The sequence below is a fragment of the Macadamia integrifolia genome, chromosome 6 (assembly GCF_013358625.1).
Source record: "Macadamia integrifolia cultivar HAES 741 chromosome 6, SCU_Mint_v3, whole genome shotgun sequence".
Lineage (NCBI taxonomy): Eukaryota > Viridiplantae > Streptophyta > Magnoliopsida > Proteales > Proteaceae > Macadamia > Macadamia integrifolia.
In genome coordinates, this window is record NC_056562.1 from 3,936,077 (window position 1) to 3,960,387 (window position 24,311).

General features: G+C 41.9%; 1 protein-coding gene and 1 non-coding gene across 8 annotated transcripts in view; one reads left to right on the forward strand and one right to left on the reverse strand.

Annotated features, from left to right (window-relative positions):
• LOC122081790 (L10-interacting MYB domain-containing protein-like) overlaps positions 1-24,311 on the reverse strand; it is a 48,438-nt gene that overhangs the window by 20,753 nt on the left and 3,374 nt on the right. For 5 of the 7 annotated variants that reach the window (XM_042649073.1, XM_042649074.1, XM_042649072.1 and 2 more), the window contains 2 exons: positions 23,285-23,425; positions 22,714-22,872 (listed from right to left, as the gene is read on the reverse strand). In XM_042649073.1, coding sequence (XP_042505007.1) covers positions 22,714-22,872; positions 23,285-23,425 — 300 coding nt within the window. Of the gene's footprint in view, positions 1-22,713; positions 22,873-23,217; positions 23,426-24,311 lie in introns of those variants that run through there. The other 2 variants (XM_042649076.1, XM_042649075.1) reach the window with 2 other exon arrangements.
• LOC122083001 lies at positions 3,591-3,697 on the forward strand. The gene has a single exon (XR_006141530.1). It is a non-coding gene; the product is annotated as a small nucleolar RNA R71 (small nucleolar RNA).

A 24,311-nucleotide genomic window follows, 5' to 3' on the forward strand; every position in this document is an offset into this window, starting at 1 on the left:
TAAGGGACCAATCCTTACGATTGGGATTAATAGTTTTCTCCCGTATTTGTTTGATCTGTCTATTAGACACCTCCACTTGGCCACTAGTTTGGGGGTGATAAGGGGTAGATAACTTATGGGTGATCCCATACTTTTTCATTAGGGCCTCAAAAGATCGATTACAAAAATGAGTACCCCTATCACTAATTATTGCACGTGCACCAAACGGGAAAAAATGTTCTCTTTTAGAAACTGGACCACCACTTTATGGTCATTAGATTTACAAGGCATGGCCTCTATCATTTTAGAAACATAATCAACGGCTAAAAGTATGTACAAATTCCCAAAGGAATTAGAGAATGGTCTCACAAAATCAATGGCCCATACATCAAAGATCTCAACTACCAAAATAGGGTTGAGGGGGCATCATGTTCCTCTTATTGATACGGCCAAAAGACTAGCAGGAGGGACAAGCCTTGCAAAAATCAAAAGCATCTCTAAAAAGAATGGGCCAATAAAATCCGCATTGGAGAACCTTTGCGGCAGTCTTCTTAGGTCCAAAGTGTCCACCACATGCATGATCATGACAAAAAGAGAGAATAGAATGTTGCTCATGATCAGGAACACATCGTCGGATAATCTGATCCGGACATATCTTAAACAAATAAGGATCATCCCAGAAAAAGTGCTTAACTTGGAAATAAAATCTATACTTATCTTGGGTGGACCAGTGATCCGGAGTCACACCTGAAACTAAGAAGTTGACAATGTCAGCAAACCATGGTTCACTGGATATTGCAAATAATTGTTCATCTAGAAAGTTCTCGTTGACTGGAGAATCGACAGCCAAGGAATTGGGAAGTCAGGATAAATGGTTTGCAACTAGGTTTTCAACTCCCTTTGTTACCCATAATTTCTAAATCAAACTCTTGGAAAAGTAAAACCCACCTAATAGACGGGCTTTGGCATCCTTCTTCTGAACTAGGTATTTTATAGCAGAATGATCAGCATACACCACCACATGTGAATCAACTAAGTAAGAACGAAACTTTTCTAATGCAAACACAACAGCTAAAAATTCTTTTTCAATGGTTGTATAATTGAGTTGTGCATCATTTAAGGTCTTACTAGCATAGTAAATGACAGTGGGTAACTTATTAATCCTTTGACCCAAAATCGCTCCTATGGTAAAATCTGAAGCATCACACTTCAGTTCAAAAGGTTCAGTCCAAACAGGTGGTTGAACAATGGGTGCATTGGTCAACTCCTTAAGTTGTTTGAAGGATTCTAGGCACTCTTTAGAAAACTCAAAAGTTTGATCTTTGGCAAGTAACGAAGTGAGAGGTCGGGCTAACTGACTAAAGTTCTTAATAAACCTTCTGTAGAAGCCCGCATGCCCTAGAAAAGACCGGACGTCCTTAACAGATTGAGGAGGTGGTAAATTATCAATTAAATCCACTTTGGCTCTATCTACTTAATTCCCTCCTTGGATATTACATGGCCTAAAACAATACCAGATTTAACCATGAAATGGCATTTCTCCCAATTCAAAACCAAATTCTTAGATATGCACCTTTTCAAAACTAGAGAAAGATGATGAAGACATTCAGAATAGGAATTCTCATTAATTGAAAAGTCATTCATAAATACTTCTAAGAATTTTTCGACCATGTCAAAAAAGATGCTCATCATGCATCGTTGGAACGTAGCAGGGGCATTGCAAAGCCCAAAGGGCATACGCCTGTAAGCAAATGTTCCATATAGGCATGTAAAAGTGGTCTTATATTGGTCTTCTAAAGCAATTGGGATCTGGTTATAGCCGGAATATCCATCAAGAAAACAATAGTATCCGTGTCCAGCTAACCTCTCTAACATCTGGTTAATAAATGGCAATGGGAAGTGGTCCTTCCAGGTTGCCACATTAAGTTTCCTGTAGTCTATGCACACTCTCCACCTTGATTGGACACGAGTTGGAATTAATTCATTATTAGCATTAGGAACTACAGTCACACCAGACTTCTTAGGCACTACGTGAACTGGGCTTACCCAATGGCTGTCAGAAATAGGATCATTTATTCCATGATCCAAGCACTTTAGGATATCTTTCTTAATGGCTTCCATCATCACTGGGTTAGCTTTTCTTTGGGGTTCCGTGGATGGTTTGGAATTCTCCATAAGATGTATATGATGTTGCACAATAGAAGGGCTTATACCCTTGACATCAGCCATGGTCTAACCTAGGGCTACCTTATTATCTTTTAACACTTTAAGTAACTCCTCTTCCTAGCTAGAAGTCAAATTTGAAGAAATTATTACAGGAAGAGTCTGGTCAGGCCCTAGGAAAGCATACCTCAAATTATATGGTAACTCCTGAAGATCTGGCTTAGGGGGCTCAACTATGGAAGGTTTGGGAATGGAATTAGAAAGGGGTCCTAAGGGCTCCACAGGTGTGTGAAGACTGAAGACTTCAGAAAAGAAATTTTCACTATCATCATCCAACTCATCCATACTCTTGGAATTCTGAATCAAAATCAATATCAAAGTTGGTAACTAAATCATCAGAAAAATCCAGAAAATCCTAAAGCATATTGATCTCTTCTTCCTTATGTGGTTGCTTGCCAATCCTAAACATATTAAACTCAACAGTTTGGTTACCAAAATATAATCTTAGGAAACCATTCCGGCAGTTGATTAATGCATTACTGGTAGCCAAGAATGGTCTTCCTAGAATTATTGGGATCTTATCCTTGGTTGAGAAGGGTTTGGTATCTAACACAATAAAATCAAAAGGGAAAATAAATTTCCCCACCTTTAGTAAGACATCCTCAACCATCCCTTTAGGAATCTTAACAGACCTATCTGCCAACTGAAGAGTAGTTCTAGTGGCTTTCAATTCTCCCAATCCAAGTTGCTTGTACACATAGTAAGGTAAAAGATTCACACTTATTCTACTTGCCTCTCTAGTGTAAGTAAACCCAGAGGGTTGCTGATAAGATGATAGGAGAGGGGCCCTAGGAAAACTAGCCTAAGGTCCTACATTTGACCTAGGAAAAGAATTTTAGGAAAAAAATTGTTGTGCAAAGGGAGGCCTTTGGAGTTCAGGTTGACCTTGATTATAGAAATTGGAAGGTCCTGCTTGGTTGCCTTGATCCCAAGAGAAATTTGAGTGATTTCTCCATCTTGGATTGTAGGTGTTACTGTATGGATTATTCTAGTATAAGGCAATAACACTATCATTAGAAGTGCCTACAGAGGTGTTGGGGCATTCTTCTATGACATGTGCAGGGGACTGGCACTAAGCACAAATCTTAACCAAATTGACTGATGATGGCTCTCTAGGAACAATAGCCTCAATTCTTTTGATTAGGCTTTCCAAATGGGCTTCCTTGGCTACTATCCTATCCAAAAAATATCTTTTCCGTCCTATGGTTCTTTCACTTTCTTGGGTTGATTCCCATTCACGGGTTTTGTTAGCTAAGTCAAGTAAGAATTCCCGTGCCTTTCCTTCATCTGTAAAGGATGTGAATCCCTCAGGGCACATAGACTCTATCATTTGTTTAGTTGGGTAATCAATACCCTCATAAATTTTTTGACATAAATGCCATAAGTCTAGGCCATGGTGAGGGCATTCTTGGAGTAGATCCTTGAATCTCTCCATAAGTTTGAAAAATGACTCACTAGACTTTTGCTTAAACTAAAGCATATCACTTCTAAGCTTAATGGTCTTGTGAGTTGGGAAAAACTTCTTAAGGAAGACAACTGTGAACTGTTCCCATGAGGTTATGGAATTTGTGGGTAACCCATACAACCACTTTTTAGCTTGATCTTTTAATGCAAAAGTGATAAACCTAAGCTTAACAGCATCATCAGAAAGTTGTTTGATCTTAATTAGAACACATACCTCTTTCAAATTCCCTTAGAAATAGGTATGCATCCTCAGAGGTCAACCCATGGAAGTGGGGGAACATAGTGATGTATTAAGATTTGAGTTCAAAATTATTACCCTAGGCTTGTGGTAGAACTATGCAAAAAGGTTGGGCTGTTCTAGCAGGGTAGAACCTATCTTTTATAGATTTAGGTGAATGGTTTTGATGTTGGTCTCCCATATTGAAAAGTTTTAAAGAGAGCAAACGTATAGGATCACTACATGTTGGATCTCTTCTTTCTAACCAATTCTTAGTATTACGTACTCACCTAACACTCATGCAACAGAAACTACCCACAACTAGAGTAAGACAAGCACAAAAGAATGGAAAGCAAAACCTTTTTTTTTTTTTTTTTTGGCTTTTTGGGTGCTTACCAGCAGGGATCCTGTATTGCTCAGGTTAGTTCCTGAGGTACTGCTACAGGGCGAAACCTGTCTTTATCATACTGTGAGGCATGACGACCACCACCGATACAACTATTATCGCAAGTTGTTCTTATCAGAAATTCAATAAAAGAAAAGGAAAAACAAAACAAAGCAAACTAAGCACTCCAATTTAACAAAAGAAAGCGAAAAATAACATGCAACTATCTCCCCGGCAACGGCGCCAAAAACTTGTTTGAGATTTTAAAATGTAACCGCAAGCGTACGGATCAGTGTAGCTACGGGTCGAACACAGGGAGAGTAGCCACTTTATTTTTTTACTTCTTTTAATAATACGAAAGTGAACCGATTAATGATTGTGATCTAATTCTAATTACCGTCCTAAACATATGTATCTAAAATAACGTCCTAACCATTCATCATCTAAGAATTTAAACACGCAAGCCACGCAATTAAAATTAAATAAATAATTAACTAAAAATAAACAACCCAAGCAATTAAAAAAAATAATAATAAAGGAAAAAATGCTGAAATAAAAATAAAGTAAAAGAAGGGGATAAAGCTAGAAAGAGACTCACAAGTAGGTTTCTCTACTTAGCCCGATGGATGCATCATAATATGCGCTTCCCTACTTGACCAGAGAGTCACTCTTACAAGGGTTACTCTACTTGCTTTAGGGAAAGGGAGACAATTAAAATAAAAGTAATAAATTGATGGTTCTATGGCTAGGAGGGGAAAGCCAACACATACACTAGCCATGAACCTTGGGGGAAAGGGAAAGTAATAATATAACTGAAATTAAAATCCTAAATTAAGAAATAAAGGGTAGTCAGAAGAGGGAATGGGAGGGGGGAGAGAAGACTATTGAAGAAGCCTACCTACCTGAATCAATGCTTAAACTTGAAAGCTTGGGTGATTTGAGACACTGCCAACCCTAAAACCAGATCTGGAATGAACCAAATATGAAATTTCTAGGCCTGAAGAAAACAGATCTTGAAAAAAAAGATATTCTCCACGGCTCGTGATCTTATCACCTAGATTTAAGCCTAGAACTATAACTTTAAAAATTACAACTCAATTGCATAAATCATAAACATAAAAGACCGAATAAAAAACAAAAATGCTTGCATTAATTGAATAAAAAGAACTTACAAAAGTATTTAAAGCATAAACCTAGAACTAGAGCTAAAGAGATAAAGCAACTAAAAAAAAACCCTAGAAGAATAATGAAGTTTTTTCCTCTCCTTATGTTAATTCTATTATATAGAGAATGGGGGAGGGAAGCTAAAGATTTTAGCTTCTAAAAAAAAGATTTTTTTTATCTTGTTGATGAGGTGGAGAGAGAAGATAGGGAATTGTAGGAAGTAGGGAATCTCCAACGATTTTGCTTCCTTTTTTTTTTTTTTTTTCTCTCTTCTTCAAACGTGGGCAGCATCTTAGACGATTTTTTTTATATTTTTTTCCCTTTCCTATTTTTTCTCCTTTTTTTCTATTTTTCTTTTTATTTCCTTATTTCTCTCTCCTTTTGCGTAAAAAACCCTTTGGCCGACCTCTTTTGAGTGATGAGTAAGAGAGAGAAAATCTTCTAAAATAAAAACCTCAACAAAATGGCAGCTAAGAGGTTCGAACTTGAGACCTCCTAATAAGCAAGGGATTTTGCACACAACTCACCAACTACACTAGGTAGTTGTTACCAAAAACGAATCTTCAATCACTTAAGGATGTCAGCCATCGATCCTTGTTGTCATTTAGAATATTCCTTGTACCTTTAGGACAATTGCAAACAGGTTGGTTGTGCATCTAAGTTCAGTTCTGATCCATTATTCTTTTTCTGACCTAAAAAGAATAATCACTTGTACGGGTGACCAAACGAATGTGTACTTTTAATTGAACACGTCCATCTTGCTCAGCATTTCGTCCTCTTCGCAATCATAACAAGAAATAGGACCTCTTTACGTGTAAAATTAGAGATATAGCGCTCGATAGTCCTTAAAGCCTTAAAAATATAAAACCTGCAAAAAGAGAGTAAAACTCAAGGGAGCTCCATTTTAAATATGTAAAATGCATGTTTTATTACCCTAGATTTCACACATAAATATGCTCATCACTCCACCATGTCATTTAGGCCATAAGTAGTGAAGTAGAATAGAGTTTATTAAGCGAAAAAAGGAGAAAAAAAATATGTAAATGTCATTAATGCATGGTAATATGTTTTGGTAAAAACCACTCCAACGCCTTAGTCATTGGTTCTCTATTTCTTCACAAGTGGTTTTACCTTAAGATAAGGATGTTTTGGAAGAGACGAGGTGAGTTCCAAATTACGAAATATGCTAGTTCCTGGAATTGATAAAGGGTAATAAAAGTTCAAGTATGGGGGTCCCTTGTAAAAGAAATTATCTTTGCTCCGGATCGGTATGGGTCTTACCTTTAGCCAAGGTTGGGATTTGTTTATTCTGAATTTTGGGTGTATATTCACTACAAACACCCACGAGACACAACTTGTCCACTAGGGGTGACCTAGGGGTTTAAAGGCTGGTTGCACATGCTAAGTGCAACCGTGATTCCTACGAAAGTGAGTTAGGTTTTCTGTTTTTATTCTTTTTCTTTTTGTTTTGCTCGAGAACTAGCAAAATCTAAGTGTGGGGGAATTCTGATAAGCACATTTATGTGTGAAATCTAGGGTGCTGAAATATACATTTTACATATTTAGAATAGAACTACCTTGGGTTTTACTCTCTTTTTGTAGGTTTTATATTTTCAAGGCCTTAAGGACTATCGAGCACTATATCTCTAATTTTACACGTAAAAGGTCCTATTTCTTTTCATGGTTACAAAGAGGAGGAAATTCTGAGCAAGATGGATTGTTCAATTAAAAGTACATATTCGTTTAGTCACTCGTACAAGTGATTATTCTTTTCAGGTCAGAAAAAGAATAATGGATCAGAACTGAACCAAGATGCACAACCAACCCGTTTGCAGTTGTCCCAAAGGTACAAGGAATATTCCAAATGACAACAATGATCGATGGACCACATCCTTAAGTGATTGAAGATTCGTTTTTGGTAACAACTACCTAACATAGTTGGTGAGTTATGTTGTGCAAAATCCCTTGCTTATTAGGAGGTCTCAAGTTCGAACCTCTTAGCTGCCATTTTGTTGAGGTTTTTATTTTAGAAGATTTTCTCTCTCCTACTCATCACTCAAAGGAGGTTGGCCAAAGGGTTTTTTAAGCAAAAGGAGAGAGAAATAAGGAAATAAAAAGAAAAAAAGAAAAAATGGAGAAAAAATAGGAAAGGGAAAAAAAATATAAAAAAATCATCCAAGATGCTGCCCACGTTTGAAGAAGAGAGAAAAAAAAGAAGGAAAAAAGAAGCAAAATCGTTGGAGATTCCCTACTTCCTACAATTCTCTATCTTCTCTCTCCTCCACCTCATCAACAAGATAAAAAAAATTTTTTTTTTTTAGAAGTTAAAATCGTTAGCTTCCCTCCCCCATTCTCTATATAATAAAATTAACACAAGGGGAGGAGGCACTTCATTCTTCTACTAGGGTTTTTTTTTTTAGTTGCTCTCTCTAGTTTTCTCTTTCTTTAGCTCTAGTTCTAGGTTTATACTTTAAACACATTTGTAAGTTCTTTTTATTCAATTAATGCAAGCACTTTTGTTTTTTATTCAGTCTTTTATTTTTATTGTTTAAGCAATTGAAGTTGTAATTTCCAAGTTCTAGTTCTAGGCTTAGTTCTAGGTGACAAGAACAAGCTATGGAGCATGTTTTTCAAGTTCAATTTTTTTTTTCTTTAGATTTGTTTTCTCTAGTACTAGAAATTTCAGATTTGGTTTATTCCAGATCTGGTTTTTAGTACTGGTAGTATTTCAAATCGGTCAAGTTTTTAGTTCAAGAGTTGAAGTTCAAGTAAGTAGGCTCCTTCAGTAGTCTTCTCTCCCTCCTCTCATTCCCTCTTCTGACTACCATTTCTTTCTTAATTTAAGATTTTAATTTCAGTCATTACATTATTGCTATCCCTTTCCCCCAAGGTTCATGGCTAGTGTATGTGTTAGTTTTGCCCCTCCTAGCCAGAAAATCATCAATTTATTGCTTTTATTTTAATTCTCCATTTCCCTAAAGCCAAGTACAGTAACCCTTGTAAGAGTGACTCTCGGGTAAAGTAGGGAAGCTCATATTATGATGCATTCCTCGGGCTAAGTAGATAAACCTACTTGTGAGTCTCTTTCTAGCTTTATCCCCTTTCTTTTACTTTATTTTTATTTCAGCAATTTTTTTTCCTTTATTGTTTTTTTTTTTTTAATTGCGTGAGTTGTTTATTTTCAGTTATTTATTTATTTAATTTTAATTGCATGGCTTGCGTGTTTAAATTCTTAGATGACGAATGATTAGGACGTTATTTTAGATACATATGTTTAGGACGGTAATTAGAATTAGATCACAATCATTAATCAGTTCACTTTCGTATTATTAAAAGAAGCAAAAAAAATAAAGTGGCTGCTCTCCTTGTGTTCGACCCGTAGCTACACTAATCCGGACGCTTGCGGTTACATTTAAAATCTCAAACAGCCACCATAAGGGGCATGTTCGATGCCCCCCTTTACTTCGTCATCCAGTGAGGACACTTCTTCTGGCAGATCCAAGTCCTCTACCAACGGCTCGGATTCTGAGACAGACTCGAGTACTGAAGCTGACTCCAAGGGGGTTGAGCCCGTTACCCTTTAAGCCGATGGCAATGTGAAGGCTGCCCAGGAAGAGGGAGAGGATGCTGTGGATGCCTTTGACGATGGGGAAAGCTCGACGGTAGATGGCGATGGCGGTGGCGTGGCGGTGGCAGTGGCGGTGCTGGTGATGAAGGAATTACGAAGGGCGGCGAAGGGGAAGGTTCAGCTTTGTCCCTTGGGCCTCACCGAGTTGCCAACGTCATTTAGGGGGTCCTTCTGTCAGAAGTCTTGGAGGTTTACCGCGAGCGGTACAAGATCCCCAATGACGTGGTTATGCGAATCCCCAACTGTAGGGAGTCTACTGAATCCAACGAGGATGAAGTGGCTATGTATGAGGCAGCCTTCTTCTGTGGGCTAAGGATCCCCGTGCCCCCTTTGTCACTGAAGCCTTGAACTACTGGGGCATTTTCCCTGGTCAGTTGATGCCCAACTCCTGGTACATCCTATTCAGTTTTGCGGTCTACGTCGCCCAACTGAGGCGCTTTGCGACTATTGGCCCCTTCCATTATTACTTTGTTTTAAAGTAGCATATCACAGGGTGGTACTACTTCACTCCCTAAGATAAGGGGAAGTTGTATGGGGTAGTGTAATTTTTTAGAGTTCATGCCCACGTCAGTGAAAGGGTGGAAGGAGAGGCTCTTCGTGACGATGCTGGTTAACCCTTTTAGGGTTGGCTAGGCCAAACCCCCGCTCAAAAAGCTGAACCGCACCCCTTCCCTCTGTGAAGATGAGGCAGATAGTCAAGATGCGCCTACACGGGGAGGCCGTGGATGTCCGACTGCTCCAAGGGGACTTCCTTCAGAAGTGGGACCTGAGTGGGGGTGAGGCCTAAGCCACGTCTTTCAGAAAATTTCCTTTTCCCTCCTTTGTTTTCTTTCTGGTTGTTTTTTTTCCTCACTAAAGTTACAGTGTTGCTACAGATATGAACGTTCAGCTGGATCCTCACTGGCTTTCAGCTGGATCCTCATTGGCTTGCCGTTGCCTCGGCAGAGGCTAGAAAAAGGAAGGTGGTAGAGCTGGCTGCGAAGAGGGCCGAGGAGAAAGCCGCCAAAAGTAAAGGTGCAGGTGGCTCGAGTTTAAGGGATGCCGAGGTGAAGAAGTCAGAAGCCACGCCCACTCAACGGGTGGCGAGGTCACCCGAGGGAGAGGACAAGCGAGGAGAGGACATATCTATCCTCAGGGGTGCGAACAAAGGGAAGAACCTAATGGGACCTCCCCTTGCAAGTCAGGTATTGGGGGACGGTTCCGGGCCTACGGAGTCTTCTCCTCAACCACTCGATCAATCTGTCGATCCAACCCACGAGGGTCGGAAGAGGGAAGAGGCTGCCTTGGGGGGTGATGGTCAGCGCAGCGGTGTTGTCGAGGCCTCCCCCGAGGGGCCTCTTCCGGGCAAAAAGGGCAGTTCCTCCTGCCTAGAAGTTGCTGGAGGAGTCCTCCATTGCAGACAAGGAAGTGGCCCGTATCTGGGGCAAGCAGGGACGGCCGCGCCTGGATCTGGACAGGATTCGGTAGTTGCCGGATCCTTATGTCTGACTTCATGTATCAGCATATTTGCAATATGATTACTCATATACATTTCTCCATTTCTTTCCCTTCCTGCTACGTTTCGGGTTGAGATGACTCTAAGATGTTGTCTTTGAATAGGGTTTTCACTGGTTGATGGAAGTATGTAGCCGCTTTAAAAGGGTGGCGGCGTGGAAGCGGAAGGCTGAGGAGGAGGCTCAGCATCTCCGAGACCAACTTGCTCAGATTAGGGGGCAGCTAGAGGCTGTGAGCAAAGATTGCCGTGCTGCAGAAGCTAAGTCCACGTCGCATGAGAAAAGAGCTACAGAGCTGGAGGAGTAAGTACAAAGACTGCTCTTGGAGCAGAGCGAGATTGTGAAGGCCACGGAGGCATCTCAAGCGGAGGTGACTGAGCTTCAGTAGGAGGTTCGCAAGAAAATAGGTGCTCAGGAATTTTCCATCCAATCCTTGAGGGATCAGCACCAGTTAGAGCTTAAGGAGGTCGAGGAGAAGGCCGTAGAGATACGTGACTTCTACGGGACAAGAGTGGCTGCTGAGCCTCAACACTTCTTCCTTCAACTCGAGCTCGGATACGGCAGTCAACTTCATTCTGAGGAAGTACCCCACACTAGATTTGAGTGACTACGAGCACTTCCTCCGTTGGAGTCCTCTATATTACAAGGTGGCCAGTTGTGGAGGAGGCAGGAGATGAAGTGAACTAGGTGGGCGCCGCCGCTACTGACAAGAAGACTCCTCTCCCTGTTATTGCTGCCCCTTGTCATGAGGAGAAAGCTCCTTTACTTTTTCCTCTTTTATTTTTTTTTTGTGTACTCTCTTTATTTTCCTTGTACTTTTTTGTATATTCCGAATGCATCAATGGAAATACTTTTTTATCTTTGGGTCTTACATTGCATGCCATGGGTTGATGTTGACCTTAGTTTATAATTTGAGGGTTGTACTGTTACCGAAACATAGCATTATAATTGCATACGCCTTGCAGGCCTAGGACCGTGCTGGGCCGATGCCAAGCCCGAGCCATTGCTAGTAGAGTACTAGGGCCAAACAGGGCTGATGCCAAACCCAAGTTAGCACAGTACTAGGGCTGAACTGGGCCGATGCCAAGCCCAAGCCAGGGCTAGGACTTAGCATTTTCGCATATGCCTCTTGGGTCGAGGGCTTAGGTGTCCGAGCTGGGGCTAGGACAGTACTAGGGCTGCACTGGACTGATTTGAAGCCCAAGGCGGGGCTAGGACAGTACCAGGGCTGAAATTGGCCGATGCCAAGCCCGAGCCGAGGCTAGGACTTTGCATTTTTGCGTATGCCTCTTGGGTCAAGGGCTTAAGTGTTCAAACCGGGGCTAGGACAGTACTAAGGCTGAATTGGGCTAATGCTAAGCCCGAGACGGGGCTAGGGCTTAGCATTTTTGCGTATGCCTCTTAGGTCGAGGGTTTAGGTGTCCGAGCCAGGTCTAGGACAGTATTAGGGCCGAACCAGGCCGATAAGTTGTTCATGGATGGAGAGAATTGGGTGCTTCATTTTTACTTTAAATATAATGCATTACATATCTGAGCCGTGATACAGGTGAAGCGAATTGTCACGACTAATGCAAAAGAGAAGTTTTGAATTGAATTTTTTCAAAAAAAAAAAAATTGCATGATTTAGAATCTAAAGAAAAAGAAATATTCTAAGGATAAACCAATTTGACCGGCGGTCAAGGTGCTCGGGTTGTGGCTTGTAGCTATTGCCAATTACAGGTTCTACTGGTAGAATTTTTTAAGATTTTCGGCATTCTATGCCTTGGGTATGATCTTACCCCCTGAGTCTGCAAGTGGTATGTTCCAGGGCGTACCACTTCGCGGACTATATAGGGTCCTTCCCGGTTTGGTTCAAGTTTTCTTGAGTTCTCAGGATCTGACATGCTTGCTTTTCTGAGCACCAAGTCTCCAGTGCAGAAATCCCTGTTGCAGACCTTTCTGTTGAAGAATTGAGCTATTCCCTGCTTGTATGACTCACTCAGGATAAGGGCATTTTCTCGTACTTCATCGACAAGGTCTAGGTTCGCACGTAGGCCTTCCTTGTTATTGCTTTCATCAAACACCTCTGTCCTGGAGGATGACTGAACCACATCTATTAGGATCAACGCTTCTATGCCATACGTAAGGCGGAACGAGGTTTCTCCCATAGGGGTCTTGGCCGTGGTTCTGTAGGCCCATAGCACCCTCAATAATTCTTCTGTCCATACACCTTTTGCTTGGTCAAGTCTCTTCGTTATGCCGTCCACAGTGTATGATTTGGCTTTTCCTTCTGGCCATTTGACTGCAGATGTGCGACCGATGTCTTTCTGAAGTTGATATGATATTGGTTACAGAATTTCTTAATGCTGGGTTGTCAAACTATTTCCCATTGTCGGTTATCACGACCTTTGGGATCTCGAACCGATATATGATGTCTTTGAAAAATTTCTCAACTGCTGTCTCTGTTATGTTGACTAGGGGTTTTGCTTCAACCCACTTGGTGAAATAGTCAATGGCAACAACCAGGAATTTTACTCCACCCTTTCCTTTCATAAATTGACCTAAGATGTCCATCCCCCACATAGCAAATGGAATTGGGCATAAGATTGAGCTTTGCACTGTGGCTGGTATATTCGGGATGGGGGCATGTTTCTGGCATTTAAGGCATTGTTGGACGAATTTCATTATGTTTTGCTGCATTTTAGGCCTGTAGAATCCTTGGCATAGTATTTTATAAGCTAGGGCTCGCCCTCCCATATGCGCACCACATTATGCCTTCATGCACTTCCTGCATGCACTGCTCTGCCTCTTGGGTCCTAAGCATTTTAGCAAAGGTTCGGAGAATGACCTTTTATACAGTATCCCATCTTGCACAATGTAGTTGGCCGCTCCTCTTTTCGGCCTTGACTAGGTCATTTGGCAGCTGGCCTTCCTGGAGGTATTTTATGATTGGGTACATCCAACTCTCCTCTGGTATAGGTGTGGTGCAATTAACTGTTCCTTAATGCAGGAGGGCTTGTCGAGTTGGTCCAGGTATACTGTAGCTCCTAGTTCTCCATAGCTTCGTGAGGCCAACTTGGAGAGTAAGTCGGCCGAGGCGTTCTCAGTCCGTGGTACCTGAAGTATGGTAAATGTGTCGAACTGATTGATGAGGCTCCTGACTTCAGATAAGTATTTGATCATTCACTCATCCTTTGCCTCGTATTCCCCATTGATGTGGTTTACCACGAGCTGTGAATCACTGTGAGCTATCAAGTCTTGTGCTAGTATTGACTTGGCTAGCTTTAATCCTGCAATCAGAGCCTCATATTCCACTTTGTCGTTGGTGGCCTCAAAGGCAAATCTCAGGGCGAGCTGGATTTTAAATCCGTCTGGACTGACCAGCATTAGCCCGGCTCCTCTTCCTGCGGCGTTGCTTGACCCATCAACATGTTACATCCAATGGGTGTTGGGACCAGAGACTTCTGCCTTCTCTTCGGGGGTTAAGGTACATTCAACTATGAAGTCAGCCAGGGCCTACCCTTTTAAAGCAGTTTTGGGTGCATAAGTATTGTCGTGTTCTCCTAGCTCGACTGACCACACTACCATGCACCCCGAGATCTCCGGGTTGTGCAAAACCTTTTTTAAGGGTTGCCCAGTGATTACCGACATAGGGTGTGCACGGAAATATGGCCTTAGCTTTCGTGCTGCCATCACCAAAGCAAGAGCCAACTTTTTAATTTTTCGGTACCGTATTTCAGCATCTATCAAGACATGACTGACGTAGTAGACTAGCATTTGTCGTCGGACCTCCTCCCTGACTAGGGTCGCGCTGACAGCCACTAGAGATGTCGCTAGATATAATTTGAGCTCTTCCTCTGGCTCGGGTCAGACCAGTAAGGGTGATGAGGATAAATAGTGCTTCAGTGCCTCGAAGGCCTCTTAGCGCTTTGCAGTCCACAAGATCTTGCTTCCTTTCTTCAGGTTCTTTAGAGATTTGAAAATGGGTAGGCATTTATCTCCGGCTCGGGAGATGAAACGGCTTAACGCGGCGATCCTACCGGTCAATCTCTGGACATCTCTAACATTCTTTAGAGGGCTTATTTCCTGGATTGCCTCGATTTTTCAAGGTTAGCCTCGATACCATCTCGGACACGAGGAATCCCAGGAACTTGCCCGAAGTGACTTCGAATGCACATTTAGTTCAGTTTAGTCTCATCCGATTCCTTCTAAGTAACTCGAAGACCTTTGCCAGATCGTTGATGTGGTTGGTCTCCTCCGTGCTTTTTACCAACATATCATCAACATAAACCTCCTTATTGCGACCGATTTGTTCTTTGAAAATACTATTTACCATCTGTTGGTACGTTGCACCGGCGTTCTTCAGCCTGGATGGCATTGCTGTGTAGAAATAGTTTCCCATAGGTGTTAGGAACGCAGTCTTCTCTTCATCATGCTTACTCATTCTGATCTGGTTGTAACTAGAGTATGCATCCATGAATACAAGCATCTCATGTCTTGTGGTAGAATCTATCAGCAAGTCTATCTTTGGCAGAGGATAGCAATCCTTGGGGCAAACCTTGTTCAGGTCTATGTAGTCTATGCAAATTCTCCATTTTCCATTCTGTTTAGGGACCATGACAACATTTTCCAGCCACTTCGGGTACTTAACCTCCTTTATTATTCCCGATTTTAGTAGTTGTCCCACTTAATTGTTGATGATGTCTTGCCTTTTGATTGCAAAGTTTCGTCTCCTTTATTGGATGGGTCTACAGTTCAAGTCTACATTTAGACTATGTTCGGCTATGTCTCTTGGTATGCTAGGCATGTCGACAGAGGTCCATGTGAATATGTCAGGATTCTCACTGAGGAACTGGAGTTACTAGCTTCTTCGTTCATCACTCTATAGGGATTTTATCTGTACGGTCCCTTGGCCTTCTATTATGGGTACGTATACCAACTCTTCCGTGGGTCCGGGCCTTTGCACAGCCCTTTCGTCCCTGTTGTTGACTATTTCTGTATGGTAGGCTAGGCCAAGGCATGAATTTTTGGTAGCTTTCACGAAGTTCATGTAGCACTCTCGAGATTCTTTTTGGCTCACCCTGCATTCTCCTATGCCATTCTCCGTTGGGAATTTTACTTTCATGTGCTAGGTAGAGGCGATCACCCCTAAGCTGTTCAGCCTCGACCTCCCTAAGATTGCATTGTGGAGGCTACCTTCGCCACCATGAAGGTGACCATAACCGTGGAGGATTTTTGGCCATCTCCGATTGCTATTGGCAAATCCATGGTTCCTTCGATCTCAGATGGCATCCCTGAGAAGCTGTATATAGGGCCGCCAGTCGGTTTTAGCTTGTCTCGGCTGAAACCCAGCTTCTCATAGGCTTCATATGACATGAGGTCCACTGAAGCTCCGATGTTGACCAACACCCTATGGAATGGTCGGTTAGCAATGACCATCTGTAGAACGATTGTATCGCTATGCGACCAGTTGAGTCCCTTTAGGTTAGAGTCTGAAAAGATGATTACTAGGTCGACTCGAGCGTCCTTTAACGGATGCTCGATGGTGCAGACAAAATGTGCATGTTCCTTGGCCTTTCTCACAGATTCTGCACTTGGTCCACCTATTATGGTCAATATGGCAGGGCCATTGGGCTTATTTCCATCCTGCGAAGAAGGCTCGGCTCCTCTTTGTCCTTCCCTGGCGTGGCTCAGTCCGGCCTTGTTATAGGTTTGTTATCCCCCCATCAAATTTATGCTTCAGATATTTGTTCAGGTACTCAGCCTTGATTAGTTCATCAATCTCCCTCTTCAGAGCCTTACATTCTTTCGTATCGTGGCCGTGGTCTCGATGGTATCTATAATATCGATAAGGATTCCTTTCCTCGGGCTTTGCCACCATTAGCCTCGGCCATCGGAAGTATTATTGGTCTTAGATCTCTAGGAGTAAGATCGGTCCAGCTCAAGCTACTCTGTGTCGGTCCCTCAGTCGAACAATTGGTCAGATCTGCCTTCTGCTCGCGGCCGTCATCCTCGACCCTCTGGGGCCTCTTCCTGTCCTTTTCAGACTGATCTCCCCTATCAGTCATTCCTTTTTCCGCGAGCACATCGTCCATATTGGCGTATTGGCATATTGGTTGCATCTCCTCAGTAGTTCTGGCATTGCCTAGGGTAAGTCGAGAGCCAACGATTAGACTAGTTCTGGATGGGTGATGGCATTACACAGTGAACTGTATACCACTCCTTTCAGCAAGTTTTTCACTTATAGAGTAGCCTTGGTGAACCGGGTAAGGAATTCTCATATGGGCTCCTCACTTTCGCTTCATGTTCAATACATTGGCAGGAGTCTGCGTTGCTTCATGCTTGCCTAAAATCGTGAGGAATGCCTTTGTCAGCTCGTCATAGCTTCGAATTGACTGAGGCCTTAAATTTGACATCCAAAGAAGCGTAGCGTAGGGAGGTCGCAAAAGCTCGACAGCGGGTCGCATCAGATTTCCCGAATGGTCGAACAATAGTATAGAAGATGGTCATATGGATCTGTTGTATATTATGAAGGTTGGGACCGTGAAGTTATTTGGCAAATCTACATCCATCAATTCATCCGAGAGGGCATTATGAGCCGGGGCCACGGCTATATCAGGAGTGGGTTTCTGCATCTCGTCGATCTTCTCGCTCAATCGCTTTAGGCATTGCTTCAGATTGTTTCTACCTGCCTCTACCTTGGCTCAGCCACTAGCACCAGTACCTTGGGAACGTTTCTTTGCTCGCGTCGGACTCCTTCTGCGTGTCTGTCGTCTCGAGCTCCGAGCCTATTCCCGCAGAGGGGCTTCCGTGCTTGGCTCCCTGGCCTGGGCTAGGACTCTTCAGGTAGGAGTTCCTGACCTGGTTCTCTCGGTGTATGACGCAGAATGAGCTACTCTTGTCAAATGCTAAGATGCCGGATGCCGGTCTTACGGTGGACTGAGGGGGCCACACTGTTGCCTGGTGACCCCTCACGGGCCCGTCGATTATCACCAGGTTGGGATTCTCGCCTTGGTTCCGCATAGACTTAGTATGACTTCGTTTTGGGGCTGAAGGAGCGACACACGCATCATTTTATCGTGTCGGCGGGGTTGGGAGAGTTATGCCAAACTATCGGATAAAATTTCATACTAGGCCGATGGTTGCAAGCATCTACATTTGTAAGCTCTGTATCTGTGCTTTGATTCCAGGGTAGATAACCTGACAGGGCGAGTGATGTAGATGCACATTATGGAAGGAAATATGAGAGGAAGAAGGGTCCAGCCTTAGTCCATCTGAGTGGCTAGGGCCCAGCCAAGAAGCTAACCGAACCCCTACTTGGTCCACCTGAGTGGCTAAGTAAAAATAAGGGTTAATTGGGCCCATTAGCTAGGGGAATAATTAGTAGTTGTTTTAATTAATTAGTGGACCATTGGGCCCATCGAGTTGAGTAAGTGGTATGTCGAGTCTAAATTGTCTTAAGACTCAATTTGTTTTCCACATAGGTTTATTACTCCTAGTCCAATTTTGAATTCCTAGTTGTAGTAGGAGTGTCTAGTCCTATTGGGAAACTAGCTCTTAGTAGTAATTTGATTGCTATTCTGCCCTCTATAAATAGAGAAGCCTATGTACTCATAATTTGATATTTGAATAAAGGAAATTGCATTCATTATGTTAGAACATCTGGGATAGTTGTGGGTGAGAAACCCTGGCCGAGACAGCCACTCCTCCCCCACATTCCCTTACCTCTCTTATTTTCTGCAGTTAAAATTCTATTTCTGTTCACTGATTACAGCAGCTATTAATCGCAGAGAATTCAGACTTGTCCTTGCAAGATCGATCATCAAGAACTGCCCATTCTTGAACCAATCGATCTCTTCTTTTGGCCAACTTTGAGGTTTGATCTGCAAGGCTTTTTAAGGATTGGTTCAACTCTTCAAGAGGGCCACTCGATCTCTGTTGGGAAGCCACCAGCCGCCGTTCACTTCTGGTTTTTTTGCAGTTCTTGATTTACTCTCTCCTAGGTCAAAAATCAAGAACCTTCATAACTCCATAACCAGCCATCAGAAGCTCTTTATATTTGGGGGTTTTTGTACCCTGGTGGGCCCTACAATCGATCAAATTTGAAGCTCAATTGGAGTCCTATAGGCCTGGCCGCACCTCTCTCTCTCTAGCTCTATAGTAGGTCTTTCTCTCTCCTATCGGGTTGGGTTTTGGGCTGGTTTTGCTCATGTATGGGTATTGTATCCTTGGAGGTTTATTTGATGGTCTTATTTATTTGTTTCTTGCTTCTATTTGTATTGTTTGGGGTTATAAACTGCTGGGGTAGTTTCTTGTAATCTACTCCTGCATTAAATGGTATCAGAGCTATGGCTCAGACAGAAGAACCCCAACCCACCCTTCAAGATGTGATGAAAGAATCCAACCCTTGTCTACGAGGTTGGATGGACATGACCAACAGTTGGTTGACCTAAAGGAGAGTAATGCTGCCCACTCTAACACCCAACCAACTGTTGCCCAAACTAATGTTCAACCTGTTGTTAATTGCATTGGTAATGTTCCTAAAAGAGTCACTATGTAACTTAAAAGGAATGTCCCAGCTCAGAATGATGAGTATGATGAGTATGACAATCAGCTTTATCAACCTGACGATACGTACAAGGTCAAGTTAGAATTGAAAGAGCACAATGGGAGGCATGATCCCCTCTACTACCAGGATTGGGTAACTTCCTTTGATGACTATTTCTGGTGGTACCGTATGCCTGAAAAAAAGAAAATCTAATTAGTTGTCACTAAGTTAACTGGTGGAGGAATGAAGAGAATAGGCTGATCCGCAATCGTCAGATGCCTCACAATTGAGAAGACTTGAAATTTATCCTTAATGATAAATTCTTACCACCCACCTACCGACATCGGCTCTACGACATGTTGAATACTCTCAGGCAAGGTACTATGACTATAGGAAATTATATTGATCATTTTAATGAACTGCTTTCACGAACAGGTGCCCATAAAGAAGATGAACTGCTTATATCCCGTTTCAAACTGGGGTTAAGGTATGATATTCGTGAGAAGTTTGGTGTGATAGAGATACCCTTCTTAAGTACTTGTTTTGACAAATCACTAGAAGCAGAGGATCTAATCAAAACAACCTCTAGAAGGTACATCTAGCCAACTGACAACAAAAAGCCTTATGTAGTATGTACCAACCAAACCCACTAGATTTCCTACCCGAGCTCCACAAGATACACAAGATAAGGGGAAGGCTCCAATGGGAAGGGAGAGTGGATCTGTGACATGCTACATTTGTGGAAAGACTGGACACATGGCAAAATTCTGCCCTAAACGGGGACGATCCTACTCTGTCATCAATGCCATTGAATTCAATCCAGATTTACAAATCCACGAACCTCAGGATGATGATTGGACTGTTAATGTTGCAGTTGAAGGAGAGGAGGATGAACTGGAAGATGAGCTTGCACCAGAGAATGATGATCCTCATGCTTATGTCAATGTAGTTACAAGAATCCTAATGTCTGAAACTAAGGGTGAAGACTGGAGGAGGCACAATATCTTCTACACCTTAATGTCTAGTGGACCTTACAAAGCTCAAGTGATTGTGGACAGTGGAAGTTGTGTGAATGTGGTATCTCATGCCTTTGTCATTGATGGAAAGCTTAAGACTGAATCCCATCCACAGCCATACAAGGTATCTCTTCTAGACAACAACACCATGGCTGTAACTCAACAGTGTTCAATCCCATAGAAGGTCTCAGATTATGAAGAAAGTATATGGTGTGATGTCATCCCCATGGTCCTCACTGATGTCCTACTTGGAAGGCCTTGGTTATATGACAACAATGTGCTAGTGGGAGGTACTAAGAACCAATGCATCTTCAATCACAAAGGCAAACCATTCATTCTAAACCCACTCAACATACCTCAGGTAAAAGACAAGTTAAGGACTGCCCAACTAAGGAGACAACATGTCTTAAAGAATGTTGCTAAGACCTCCTCCAAAACAACCACTGGTATATCAAAACTCTAACAGGTTTGGCTCGATTCTGGCTGCAAGGCTGCCTTCTGATCATCAATCTTGGTGATTTGTTTGTGAGTCTAATATGATCTTACGACACTCAAAAAAAGGAAAAAACAAAGAAGAAAAGGAATTTGATGGATGGGTTGAGAAGGGTGGAATAGAGTTAGGAATGGGTATCTCAACCCTCAAGGTAACAACTATCTTAGCCATGAGTAAACTTCCAATTTTTGATAAACTTCAATCTCCCTTTTTCATTGAGAAAAATGGCTTTAAATAGCATTATTTAACTTGGACATAAAACAAAGAAAAAAAAGAAAAAAAAAGAAGGAAACTAATGGATTGAAATAAGACTTTCTATTTGTGTCTATCCTGCTAACCAAGCTTAACCAAATTGAATCTAACAACTAAACATAAAAGGAAACTAGCCTATATACAAATAGGAAACTAATTGACTAACCAAAAAGGAAACTAAATTAAACACACAAAATAGAAACTAAATCCTAATGTAGTTCGATGGTTGCTGTAGGTATTCTTCTTGAGATTGTTTTCCACCAAATATAGAACAGCTGTATGAATCTTTGGAAGACAAAACTTGCAGGAGTCCATGAACGGTGTTTTCTGGTTTTGGGGCTGCATAGAAATTGGTTTGATGGGCCCCAAAACGCTGGATACCTGGCTGCACATCTGGCTCAAGGCTGGCCCAAAATAAGCCAGATCTGGGCTGGCTCTTAAGTGGTTCAATCCATCTACATCAGATATTCTGGGCAGAAGAGAAAAACCCTGTGGCTGCCAATTGGCTGGTCAGCAAGGGTTGAGAAGCTGGTCGAAGGTCGCTCTTAGGGAGCTTAGGAAACACACAAAAGGGCTTGGGAAGATAGCTTACAGTAGGAAGTTCTGGCTAAAGTCGATGGGCTCTGAAACCCTGACAAACTGCTGAAATCAATTCTGATTCTGGCTGCCTTCAAGCTGAACTTCTGATGGAGATTCTGAACTTCAATAGGCTGCTTTGGACCTCTCAAACACTCTCTCACAATAAACAAACAAATAGAAGTTAAGAAGAAAAGAGGAGAAGGATGAAGAAGGGTAGTTGTGGGTGGGATAATGGCTACCTCAGCCTGGCCTCTCACCCGAAACTATCTCAGCTGTTGTTCATCATTTCTCAGGAGATTGGAGTTAGCATTGACTGCAAAATTATTCATTCATCAATTGTGTAAAATTGGTACAGCAGCCTCTCTTAAATAGAGAGCAAAAACTTGCAAAATAGAAACTGGTTTCAAAATAGGAAACTAAAAGAAAATGGAAACTAACATTGTTTAGCAACTAAACTCTAGCTTGCAGCTTAAGAAATCATAAAAAGGCATCAAACAACTATTTCAAGAATTCCCCTGTTCCTATTTCGAAAGGAAAAGGGATCTAGATACACACAACAACAACAATCATAACCTATCCCAAGTAAATGGTGTCGGCTACAAAAGGACCTAGATAGTAGGAAATTTTTCCAACTAATTTCAATATTCTATTCAGATGAACTGGCTCTTACTAGAATCATATATGGATATTCTAATGAAGAGCAGCCGACTCCCCCCCTCCCCTTTTTTGTTTACTTCTTTTACCCTTCCAAGAGGAAGTCATTCTGCTATTGCGTAGATACATACTTTCCACAGGACGCAACATAGGGTAGGGACATTCTAGAAGACAACTCAACTTGTGCAAAACATCTTTGGCCAGTCAAACATAAGAGACAAGAAGAGACCTCAGGCAGCAAAGAGGATTTTCTGGACAGCTGTACTTGGCTGGCTCGATGGGCAACTTGAAGGGCCTTCTAGGAGCTCAAACTTAAAAATAAATATGTTTTAATAAGGGTCCAAAAAGGGAGGACCAGCTGGCTCGATCTCAGCCCAAGGGCTGAAGGCTGGCCGGTCTGGGCCTTCTACTTCCTCCTGTGATAGTGTAGCCCAGTAAGGGGATCTACATCACCTAAAGCAAAAGTGAAGGGAGAGAGAGAGAGAGAGAGAAACAGGCGTATTGTCGCCTTGGACCCAAGAAAGAGCCTGGATGCCTAGGTGACGCCTTGACAACTATGATCATTTTGAAATAAAAAATTACCTTGGTTATCATTATGTTTGCTTTCAGAAATGGCTTCAGTAATTAGTGGAGTTTTACCTGTCCTGCTTTCAGGAGTATGATCATTTGGCCAGCATCCTTCATCTGTTATCACAGTATCGTCAGCAATACCGACCAGGTCATCTTTATCATCCTGGTCATCAGTCTGCAATAATACTTCCTGTTGCACTGTAGAGAACTCTACCTGGTGCTCCATTTCTGTTATTGTTGAAAGATCCAGTCATGTAAGTAAACATCATTAGGGAGAATTGAAATTCAAATGACCTCTTTTAACCCTGGACCTCTAAATAATAAAAATAAATAAGTGATGAAGATGAGAAAAGGATGTTCAGAGCACAAACTTGACTAAATGAGAGATGCTTCTTAAAGCCATCAATTCTCTCTGAACCTATTCCTTGTGAGATAAGTTAGTTCAGAGAACTTTCGGACCCTAAACTATAACCAAAGGATACAGAATTTCATGAAAATTGCTAAATATGAAGTTAAATTGAAAAGAAGTACTTTGGAAGAAATTCAGCGTGCATAATTGATAAAGATTCTCACATCTGCATCTGTTTCCCAGATGTAGCTTCAGATATTTCAGGACATCAATAAGAAACTGTGCCTGTACCTGTCTTGCTTTCAGGAGTGCAACCATCTGTCATTGATGTGTCAACCCCATTCCCAAACTGCTCAACTTTATCATTCTGGTTATCACAGGCCAAGAACAATTCATGCTGTGTTGTAGAGGGTTCGATTTCTGGTTTAATTCCTTGAAATATTAAAACAATGTTGAGTAAGAATATGGGACATACTCACAGAGTTATCTAACTCTCTGAAAAATCATTAACAAATATCAAAAATATATCATTGAAAGAAATTCTGGCAAACACCAGCTCCAAAAGAGGCTCTTTTAAAACCTACAAATTTTGCACCTAGCACTTTTGAGAAAATTCAGCAGGCAGCATTGTGTGTATGCTTAACCCAGAGCCTGAGGATATTGATGTCATTATAACTTGGTTTAAATTGCATTTGTTCAAGAATAAAGGCATTTTACAGCCACCAATTCACTCAGAGGTAGGTTTAGCATTTTCTGTCAGCTTTTATCTTGATGAGATTTCCACACTAATAAATTCATCAAGGGTGACACCACAAAGATCCTCAGTGACTGCGCAAGATCAAGAAGAATCTTGTTATACCTATCTCGCTTTCTGGAATACAATCATTTTGAAGGCTTCCTTGATTTGGCATCAAAGCGTTAGCCTCACTTCTGGCCTGCTCAACTTTATCATTCTTTTCATCAGAGGTTAACAATGCTTCCTGATGCACTGTAAAAGGCCCCATCTCTTTTTCTATCCTTGTGTACAAAACAACATATGCACCATATGGTCCATATTATTAAAAACCCATCGATGACAGTATAATGACTAGTTGCTTTAATGTGTCACCTCTAAACGATAAAGGTCCGCACAAAACCAAGAGAAGAGGGGGGAGGGGGAGGGGGAGGGGGAGGGGGAGGTTTTGTGGGAACCTTTAATTGGAGAAACATACAGTTATGAGAACCAATTCACACATTGAAAAAAAAAAAAAATCTGTAAAAGACACTCCAAATGCATGCATTCTCTATCCAACTCTGTTTTCGGATAAAGCAATAGTAA